Below are 11435 nucleotides of genomic sequence, written 5' to 3' on the forward strand. Positions count from 1 at the left end.
CTTTCTCTGCCACCTCCTCGTAACAAACAGTGAACTGTGTCAATATTTTAATGAATAGTTTGTAAAACATCTTTATTATTTTAGGACAAAATTCTGCAAAACCTCACAGAGTGGGTATGATGTTTTGATTATGATCAGCATTTTATTGAGTATGTTATGTTCATTAGTTTTCGAGTTGGGATTGCAATTCATCGGTCCGCTTTTGAGCCAAACGGACTGTAATTGGTTAGTAACCATCAACCGTTAAAAGAACATGTGGTCACCTCAAAATATATTTGTCTATTTACCTTCGGGTTGATAGCAAACACCATCGAATCTGGAACAATATCCGCTGATACAATTATCATCACATCTGTTCTTGCATCCCTTGCCGAAGAAGCCCATCTTGCAGCCTTTCAAGCATTCTCAGACGAATTATCGCAAATATCGGACAGGCATGAATCACAAGGCAATATACAGTGAGGTCCGTAGTATCCTCGTCTACATCCCTGTACACATCCCCGTCCCCTGCTCGCATTTACCCTGGAAACACTGTTCATTACACCGGTACTCACACTTCGGTCCAAAATACTCATCTTTGCATCCCGTTGAACAGTTTGCTGTTTCTTGATGGCATATCTCATCAGCACAGTTAACATTTACACCTCCATTTGGCAGACAGGGCCAAACGTACCACGCTTGCATCCATCACACTCTTGTGTAACATCATTACCAAACCTGCCCATCCTGTCGCCACATCTGCTTTTACACCTTCCCGTTAACATCACAGCCACGGTTGCGGGACACTTGGAAGGACAGGATTGTCCACTGTGGGCCGTATCTATATTCTTCACATGATGTACAGTCGAACCATTGTCCTTAGCGCATGTCTTGCATGAACTGAAACACGTCAGCCACCTACAAACTGTACCCCACCGACCGTCTATGCAGCCCGCCGATACAAGCCTTTCCTGAAAGAAATTATCACATGTGCGTCCTTGCGTCACAGAACTGCAGTTGTTTGTACAGTGCGGGCCAAAGTAGCCTTCCTCGCATCCCATTCAAACACGCAAGATCCCACACTTATCGTCCTTGCGGTGAGCACCCTCTACACGGTGGGCTGAAACAAATCACAAGCTGTGTCACATAAATTTTAATGTAAACTCTCTCTCACACACACAGCCTCCCCAACTTTTACTAATTATTGTGAGTCAATAATGAGTGCATATTACACAGTGCTCTATGTGCCGCAAAGTTGTAGCTTACTGTAACTTACAGTGTACAGCAATCGATGGCTTATCAGTCAAGACGGCAATGAAGAAACCGCTGGCAGGGAATTATCATCCTGTAAAACACATATTTCTATTTTGAAGATGTAGCAGACAGATGTATGGCGGCTACACCTCGATCCGTGTTTCATGTGTTTCCAGACAAATTTGAAAGTGAGACCCGACATGAAACAGTGCGTGCCTGAGACATAAACGAAAATAAATATTAGTCTGTAAGTTGATATAATGCTGCAGACATATTTGGTGAAGAATCAATGATATTGTTATTACAGGACAAATCTTATGGATAACAACCTCTTGGTCTATTTTTCACAACGTTTCTGGGCTGGTTCTTGGCCCTTCTTCAGGTGGATAATGGCGATAGTGAAATAGGTGGTACGGTATATATATAGATGTACAGGAAGCCAGATATATAAATTGAGAGTATATACATGGGAAAAGGAGATATAATTAAAGTATGTACAAACAATGCAGTGAGGATCAAAGAAGCAGAGAATACAATGATAGGGTATGTTTTTACCACCAAGGGGCAGGGTGTGTTTGCGTAGCAGAGTGGTTTCAGCAGATCGAGTTTGAGGAGTCTATGATTTCTGGGTGATGAACTATAGCCACCCACCCTCAAATGCAAATCACAGTCCACCCCAAGAATCCAGAACCAGTTCACATCCGAATCAATATTTCTTACCAAGGCCAGATTAGCCATCACATCAGTCGACTCCTTAGAAAAACTGCCAGTGTTAATGTGACATTTTATTTCCGACAAAACTTTAAAAACCATCCTGAGGAGCTAATGGAAGAGGTAGCAGCAATCAGGGAGGACCCATTCCTAGAGGGATGTGTCATAACAAAATTAGTTGTGATTGTGGATGCAGCTATTATTGGAGAAACTTGTCCTTCAACATAAGACTAAAGAACATAAAACTTCAGTTGGAAAATATGATCTCAAATCTGCTCTCAGAAACACACCGTTAACAATCCCAACCACTCGATCAACTGGCAGCACACCGAAATCCTGCAGCTTCACCAATTGGCGGCGAAAGAAAACTGTGTGAGTCAATCAACATAAGAAGATTAGTGCCTGAGATCAACAGAGATCAAAGGGTTTACCTCCCAGCGCCTGGTCCATCACCAAGAAATCATAGACTCTCAAGAGCTCAATCTGCTTTTAACCACTCTGCTATGTAAACACACCCTTGCCCTTATGGTAAAACATACCCTATCATTGTATTCTGCTCTTTGATCTCACTGCATTGTTTGTACATACTTAATTATATCTCCTTTTCCCCTTGTATATACTCAATTTACATATCTGGCTTCCTGTACATCTATATATATATACTGTACTGTACACTATCGCCATTATCCACCTGAAGAAGGGGCAAGAACCAGCCCAGAAACGTTGTGAAAAATAGACCAAGAGGTTGTTATCCATAAGATTTGTCATGTATTACTACACCAACTTCTAAATGCCTTTGACTAATTTCAATGATATTATTCTCCAAGATTTCACATACTTGCATATATATATTATTTTACGTCACTAGTACCAACACTTACCTCAAGCAGAATGTTGCATATAGATGGTTCCGAATAGTCGAGAACACTGTATTTCAATTTAGTGTATTTTACAGGAGGAAATTGAGACTCATTTCAAAGCCGAAGCGTGGAGCAGGAAACACATATCCTGACAAGCGGACATTGATTCGAGGAAATTGTTTAAATGTTGGCCAGTGAATCATTATGTTTTACAAACTAAAAATCGTATGCAGCAGAGAGAGAGGTCGACTGGTCCTGGCAGTCACCATTAGCTCAGGTGTTCTTGGCCCCCACACATCCCAAACAACAAATGGGACTTCTCCCAGGGAGCATTGCCCAGTCGAACCCACCAATAACATTCAGGAGCATATGAAGACTCCCCAACACTGCAGCCTTCTGCATTACCCAGAGTGTCAGAAGGGCTGTGCTCCCGGTGGAGAACCCGGGCACTCTCCTGATATGCGCCATGAGATCACCACGTTCCAAACCAAGGGCACCGAGAACAATGGAGAGTCGACAGTGTACTTGTTTTGCAAGCGAGAAATTTAAAAAGCAAAGTCCGCATTTTTATCAGGTTTGTAGGTTAGGATGTCCGAAGCTGTATATGGGCCTATTCCGAAGAATGTTGTGATTGCCATTTTCCATGGCGACATATTATTATTACGTATTAAAGATTAAACTGTTTTGGGTGATCCTGGAATATTTATTATGTTAGGCTCCTCATCAGCCGAGGACCTTTGCCTCATTACATACAGCCCCGACAGTCAAGGACTCGCGACTTGGTAGAACCATCCATGAACGTTTCAGAGATTGTGTACTCCCCAGCACTGCAACCTTCTGAGTTCAGAGTGTCAGTAGGACTGGCAGCTAACCGAGGTACTCTCCTAATGTCAGTCAAAAGATTGGGAGGTACCAAACCTAAGGCACCAGTAAAAATGGGGAGTCGTACAACTTGGTAACGGAGATGCAAGAGTGACATTTCGTAAGCGAGGTTCGTATATTTGCCATGTTTTCTCGGAATCTTTCAAGCCCAATTGTGTCAAAAGAGACGGATAATGCATCGAAATGAATAATTCCCTTAGCTTGTATAAAAAGACAAGGTCAGGTGTGTTGGCATGGCTACGTCCGAAGCTGTATACCGGCGTATTCCAAAGAATCCTATAATTGTCATTTTCCATGACGCCCTCGACATATTCTGGGTCATACCATGGATGTACAAACACCACAGCATGGCGAAAACAGTAATACAACGCTTACGATACTGTGTTTGTACCAAAATTGAGCATCCAGAGTTGTACAGTATCGTTCATTGAATGTATTTTCTTCTTCTTTCTCCCATTATTGAACGAGATACTATAGTCTGTGTTCTCGGTAGTTTTGTATGAATGTCAGACTCTATCTAAGAGGTACGGGAAGTTGAAAGAAAACTTGAAGATTGTCCTTTCTGACCCAATGAAAAGGTTCCAAATATTGGCTTTCACCTTTATCTTTAAAGATGTGTTTCATGACTACAAATCTTGCACATTAACGGTATCCTGATCAATATTCGTTATATACAATCATGTGAATTAGTCGGCCACATGTAGGTTTACGTATGATGAATAAGTGTACTGTAATTTATTTATGTTCAGCATCCATTTAAAATATTTTAGTACGTTATGAGGATTAAGTCACAGGGGCTTGTAACGCTAAAAACTGCCATCAAGGTATATACTGTCACTGACGGGGTCTTAGTACTATATAAAAGAAAATGGGATGTAACGAGGTGAACACACCAGGTTCGTTTCAGGGCGAATTCAACAATACTCACTGTATTTATGCCATTTCAAGCCAATAGATTTACCTATAAAATAAGACATACAGCACTAAAATCGAAGCAGTACTTTGGGAGCTAGGGTCTTCGGAAGCTCGAAAAATCGTGATTACTATGAAAAACATTGGCAGAGGGGGTACATAAAGTACGTGGTCCAGACTACCATTTTTGTGGACGCCTCGGTGGCTGAGTTGGTCAGATCGCAGACTGTGTCCCTAATGGGACTCAACCCAAACAGGTACTAGAATCTGTACTTTACTAAGAAAGTGTAATCCTAAATAACTTGTATATTTAATTTTTGTTCCACTGTTCATGGAAAAACGGTATTGTTGTCCGATATGTTCAGGAGAACCTAAAAAACCGTGTTGCCCACATTCCGTAAACAAGCTACGCGGATTTACAAAGAGCACGCCGGTTTTTACGCACATGCTATCAAAGACCTCAACAATGGATTGAAGTTAGTTCTTCAATGTATGTTCAAAGAATGTTACATGAACCATGTCTTCTGACTGACTCTTGCTGGTGATTGTATTCCTATATTTAGGATGCTTGTGTTGAATATATTATTTTTTTCAGATGTATTGGAATTTATTGCTCCAGATATTGATGTGTTGTGAACACAATTAAACAAATGAAGTACAACTTTAAACTTATCACCTGTCTAGTGTGGTGTCGTGCCCTTTCCAAACAGAAGGGTCACGTGTCTTCAGTGATACCAACAGTTCATTAACAATAGGAAACTTAAGCTCAGAAATCATATTACTTGAATAATAAGCGTACATATCATCTTAGATTAGGGATTCTGATTATCAGATACAAATGAACAAATATATTAGAGGGACAACATAAAATAACGAAGAAATGAGTATGTAGGGTATACAAATTAATTACTACCCCAAGCAATAGTGACTTTGTATCTATACTCAAATAACTTAGTGAAGTACCCCTGACATATCTCACGATTGAATGAGCCCCGATCTTATCCCTTTGGAGCATATCTGGGACATGATTGGTCGTCGTGTGCAACAAAGGGCCGGATGTACAGAACCTGGCCCAATTTGGAAGCTGCTTTACACGAGGAATGGTGTAGACTGCTCCTTCAGAGGATCAGGAGGCTGACAGGGGGTATGAGGAGGAGAGTGCTGGCTGTCATACAGTCACATGGAGGTTACACTCGATATTGACCTTGAATCGTGTAAGACACGCAAAATGACATTTTGAATGTTTACATTCACCAATATATTCACCATTAAACATTCCAGGGGCATACTTGTATAGACATGGTTTGGTATGAAAATCAGTGTTTTATAAAATGAGCAATTATCATAATAAAATCAACATAGATTCCAATCATTTGTCCTTTTTATTAGTCAAAGGATCATACGGGTCAGAAATACTAATGTTTTTGCATCGTGGTCACCACGAGAAGTTTTATGTACGTGTTGAAAACCTGTCATTGCACAAGTACAGGGGTGTTTAATCAAGTTCTTTGTGTAGACATTAATTAGCATGCTTATATTATCAACTTTATCCGATATATGAGACCTCAAGATAAATATGTAACTATCCTTCAACTCCTGCTTGGACTATACCAACAAAGCAGTATATATTTTATAATCATGCCATGGAAATGTTTCAAAGTCATTACAAAATCATACGCCGTGTGGGCTTCCATGTGAGAGGGTATTATTTAATTGGGGGATAGGATGGATACATATACACACGGGCGGTGAGACTGTCACAAGCCGGGTCCAGGCCTGATTATTTACCGACTGTTGGACGAGAAAATGGCATACACTCACTCACTTGGCACATTAACTGAAAAGGCTGTGTTGTAAGACAATTTCAGTATTTAAATAATTAGACAATATGATGAGAATGACAAGTTTACAGTGCTGAATGGTGTCAGATTGTAAAAAACAGTTATGATGAAAATGAAAAGTGTTTCACTGCATCTTAGTTGCAACTGGTATTCAACAATTACGTAGCTAGGTATATCTGTGAAAAGTTTGAATCTAGTAAAATATACACTTCTACAAAAACAATGTCTCTGTTTTAGGCTATTGAACTTCTGTGAGTGGGTATTTGGAATACGTTTTCTAGGTTTATGACAAGACTAGTACAGTTATAACGGTCATCGTAGCTTATATGGAATTTTGTTTACCATGTATGATAGTTCTCCATACAATTAAATGGGTCAATAAAGTTCCTCGTTTGAAGCATCGTATCACCAGTGTTAAGCATACCAGTATGATCCAGTATGAAAAAACCCCCGAAACTGTCTTTTAACGACCGTGGACAGTGTCCTTATGGACAGAGCAATTAGATCCTGATCGCGGGTATGTCTCTTATACATGAAAGCTACTGATTGCTGGGTTGACAGAGATAAGGGGTCTAAAGTAGATAAGGCGAAATGTGTCACCTTCCTCTAATCCTCGACACAGTTAACATTCTTTAGTCTGAGTAGTGCAACCTCTCTGAGCCACCCCCCCTTCAAACGTCAAGTTATATAAAACAGTTAATATACTGAACAAAACAAGAAACTCCACACTTGGAGAAATGAATCGTGGATAGCACAAGGTGGTTATTATGGGCGAATACCATAATGGCCAGGTCTTACCTGACACATCCTCTCATTTCAACTGCAGCATACTCATTTATGAAAACGCGACAATGCACTTATCACATGACCACAAGTTCGTGAGCCTAACTACCAACACGTGGCTGACTATTTTACACTTGCAATGACATGAAGTAGACGGACAATTCACAAACCCGAGAACATGTGTGCACCAATTAGGTACGACATCTGATCGCCCCGGGACAGTACATCCTTCTGTTGGGCCGATTCGGACATACATAATCCGTAATGAACGTCTAAACTGGGCACATTGGACGTTATGGAGTGGCCATCGAGGGCGATGACCTGACCTTAATGCTCATCGAAGACGACTTCGTGCCTTGAGACTTCAACCCCAGAATGTTCAAGAGCTATACGCCATGTTGGTAGAGCAATGGCGCGGGTTGCCTAATGCTGTGTTTACGGGTGTCAATGAGACAACGTTGCCTTGACGTTGTGAATGCGAGAGGGGAGCATGTTCCAAATGCAGATGACTTGTCCTTGTGAAATAAAAAAGTGACCCATTCTTGCTACTGTTGACTATGGAGGGAGCACCATGCGCACCTTAATGCCTAATGTTGTTTTAGTGTACACTCATTACGTCCAAAAACTATATTTATCCACTAGCAACACACTTTGTTCTATATGTTTAAGACATAAAGTAACACATGTAAAGTTTCTTTTTTTGTTCAGTACATATTTAGCAGATCCGTATTTACAGGAATAAGCAAGTGAAACCGTGTCAGCCTTTTTCCGTATAGAGTCAGACGAGAACACTGCTCTTGAAATACAGCGTGTAATTCGAGTATGCCTGTAAGTATAATCACATTTGTTAATATTCCATGTACCTCATCCATATGTAGTAAATGAAGTATCCACCAACCGTGTTAAAGCTATTTTGTTGTTTACACAGCTGGTAAAACACATATGTTGCATTTTAGAATATCCAGAATGGAAACACGGCCGTACCTGCAACTGCCTCTATTATGTCTGATAGTTCTGGTCAGTGGAAGGACAGGTACGTTGGTTGCCAGGTAATATGACGACTTCACAATCCCATCGTGTTAAAATATATTTACTCGTATAAAATATATATTATTTCACATACGCCTTTAGTTAGGGTATATGATTGACTTATTGATATTATTTTGTCATGGAAAGCATAGCTTTTCACATTTGTCACTTTTCATAAAAAATCTAGTACATTTGAAGTCCTGCATGTTTTTCAGACTCACCAATCACTAAGCCCCCGTGCCAACGATCTCGATGCAAAGGGGGCATTTGTGTCAAGGGTATATGCTCCCAGGGGTGCAAAGATGGGTATTATGGCCGGAGCTGTGGGTATAGATGTAGCAGAGGATGCGTCAGCAACAGATGTTCCGACTCTGGATTCGGTACAGGAAACTGTACTGATGGCTGTATCTCAGGATACTGGGGAAGTACATGCAGTTTCGAATGCCCTGTTGATTGTCTACAGTGTTTAGATAATACATGCACAAAATGTAGAGCGTTTTTTTACGGATCATCTTGTGGTTCCAACTGCAGAGAAACATGTCCCACTGAAGGTTGCCATATGGATGGTACTTGCAGAGATGATCATCAATCAGTTGCCTGCGCTAATGGAAACTTTGGGCCGAAATGCCAGTTTGGCTGCAACGAGAACTGTGCCTTTCGTGCTTGTAATCGTTCCTCTGGTGTCTGTCTGCACGGGTGTGAAAAAGGCCACTTTGGATCAAGATGTGAATTCCGATGTACCACTAACTGTAAAGGAGCACTGTGTGATGCCCAAGGCAGGTGTCTAGCTGGCTGTACATCGGGCTACTATGGGCAAGACTGTGATGAGCAGTGCAGTGACGAATGTCGTCAACGTGTATGTGATCTGAAAACAGGTTACTGTATCAACGGCTGCAACGATGGACACTACGGCTTTCTCTGCAACAGGTCGTGTGTAGGGGATTGTTCTGTCTGTAACCGGGAGAACGGACTATGCCTCGTAGATGAAGTACAACCAGGTTAGTGTTTAAACTTAATAATGCCATTTCCCATTGTGCAGGTGACCAGGTTTGTATATTACCTTTAATGTTACAGCAGTGTTTGCACGTACCATACGGTATATTTGGGATTACACTTTCTCAGTGAAGTACAGATTCTAGTACTTTTTGTACTTTTGGGCGGGGCGGGTTTGGTCCCATCCGGGATTCGAATCCACACTCGTAGTCAGGCACCTTATCGTCATCACACAAAGTCAGCGATTCAACCCTCTGGGAAAGTACTGGGTACGTAGCGTTACAACTGCTGTGTGAAACAGGGAAGTGGGCCCCGATCCACCATGCGTTCATAGCGTTATATTACTACAGTGGAAAATATATCTATAACAAATGTATGGTTAGCACAAGTTTACAAACGCCACGAAGCTTGTAGAACAGCTATCTGTCCCCAGTAACTCGTACCAAAGCAAGCAAGTAAACAATTCAGTAGACAATTTCCGTTCATGTGTAATGTTAGCTCACTGGACTACAGCTTACCTCTTGTAAACTATACTCATTTCTCCAGCTGAATATCGGGCGGTGGGTAGCCTAGTGGTTAAAGCGTTCGCTCGTCACGCCGAAGACCCGGGTTCGATTCCCCACATGGGTACAATGTGTGAAGCCCATCTCTGGTGTCCCCCGCCGTGATATGGCTGGAATATTGTTAAAAAAGCGGCGTAAACTGAACTCAATCAATCATTTGAATATCGAATTTGTATTATTTTGTACAGGAGGCACGTTGGTATACTGTATATTTGTTGACGTTTTTAAGAAGTAAGACTAATTCTAACGGTGTGTGTGTGTGTATTATTGTGTGTGTATTGTAAAACATTCTCAACCTGAGATAAGTTCTGTAAAATGATCAGGTGAAAGATTCTTCGGTGATTCCATTAACACCTATTATTTTTGTTGGAGTGGATTGTATGATTTGGGAATCGTGTGTTCAGGCAGTATGCACAACCGCCCTCCTGTAAATCAGCTAGGAGGGTACGTAAGTCCAGCTAGGGTCCATGTCTTTAATTAAAGGTAGCAAAAGTAATGTCGTCGAAGACCCGGGTTCGTCCCCATGGTTCCTAATATGTTAAAGATCTATAGCGCCGTGTTTTATATTTGTATTGTCAGTCTTTAATTAAAATATTTTAGTTTCATATGCTAGTTTTATGTTCATATATGTGATACTCTAGTGCTTTTTACCGTCCATTATGGACAGGTTTTACTCTTAAAAATATTTTCATTATTTATTGTATAAATTGTTTTAGTCACGATATGGCTGGAGATATTGCCGATGTGATGTTAAATATTAACTCACTTACTCACCCAGGCAGTGTGACTTGGCTCCAGTAAAGCGTCTTACCCAGGTGGTAGTGATCCTAGCTTATAAGATCAGTCACTGGTTTGCCTGTACCATATTCGATTATTTACAGGACGATATGTTCTACTTGGAATAATTTTGCCTGACGAATTAAACAATACGTATAAGGAATCGTGTTTCTGTTTTTAGAACCGACGCTGGATACAAAGGACGGGGACGTCCAGATGACACCGTCAGTGAACTATGTCATAGGATTTGTGGTGTTGCTGCTGGTTTCTGGAACAGCAGCTTTCCTCATTAGAAGGTACCTCAAATTGGACTGTTTTTGTGCCGATATCTGTACATTATAAAACATCAAATATCGTGTTTTTTTATGATACTATTTGTTTCTTCCTGGTCAGAACTCATGTGATGTTTCTGTATAATTTCAGGTCATGTACGTCATCGTCCATCAGGACCAACAGGTTCTTGCTAAGTCTCCAAGGCTGACAACTGCCAGACGTACCGATGTCTGCAAATGCTTATGACGACATCAACGAAGATGACATGGATGAAAGTGATGGGGTCGTTGCAAGCAGCAGCAACAACACGTGCAGAATACGCGGTCAACCTCCACCTTCCCCAGTTGCTATGTGTCACACAGCACGGCCAAGAGAGCACAAGACTGGACATTTGCATATCTTCAAAACATCCCTACAGAGGGCTAACTCCTTGCCAATATTTGACTGGAAGTGGAACGAGTCGGAGGGCTCATGGACGGATCATACTGGATTTCAGGCGCGACGTGGGAATCAAGGAGAAGACCGAACTCTTATGGAAGAAGCTTGTTGCCTGGTGGATAATGTGGCGTATGAAAGTA

At 41.2% G+C, this 11435-nt stretch overlaps 1 protein-coding gene and 1 long non-coding RNA gene across 2 annotated transcripts; both read left to right on the forward strand.

Moving 5' to 3' along the window:
- The first annotated feature begins 7963 nt into the window (after nucleotides 1-7963).
- LOC124273758 lies at nucleotides 7964-8572 on the forward strand. The gene is made up of 3 exons (XR_006897733.1): nucleotides 7964-8050; nucleotides 8179-8255; nucleotides 8467-8572. It is a non-coding gene; the product is annotated as an uncharacterized LOC124273758 (long non-coding RNA).
- A 24-nt stretch (nucleotides 8573-8596) lies between these two features.
- LOC124273757 (scavenger receptor class F member 2-like) lies at nucleotides 8597-11065 on the forward strand. The gene is made up of 4 exons (XM_046709056.1): nucleotides 8597-8600; nucleotides 8638-9249; nucleotides 10766-10880; nucleotides 11008-11065. Exons 1-4 carry the CDS (start codon nucleotides 8597-8599, stop codon nucleotides 11063-11065), a joined length of 789 nt encoding a protein of 262 aa, XP_046565012.1.
- Nucleotides 11066-11435: the final 370 nt, after the last annotated feature.

Source organism: Haliotis rubra, unplaced genomic scaffold (genome assembly GCF_003918875.1).
Source record: "Haliotis rubra isolate DU_JTF1 unplaced genomic scaffold, ASM391887v1 Scf1838, whole genome shotgun sequence".
Taxonomy (NCBI): domain Eukaryota; kingdom Metazoa; phylum Mollusca; class Gastropoda; order Lepetellida; family Haliotidae; genus Haliotis; species Haliotis rubra.

What these genes read in the sequence shown, in the direction of transcription:
- LOC124273757 (XM_046709056.1), top strand. An exon ending in CGTAGATGAAGTACAACCAG is followed by an intron (nt 9,250 to 10,765) that starts GTTAGTGTTTAA and finishes TTCTGTTTTTAG; the next exon opens with AACCGACGCTGGATACAAAG. An exon ending in GCAGCTTTCCTCATTAGAAG is followed by an intron (nt 10,881 to 11,007) that starts GTACCTCAAATT and finishes GTATAATTTCAG; the next exon opens with GTCATGTACGTCATCGTCCA.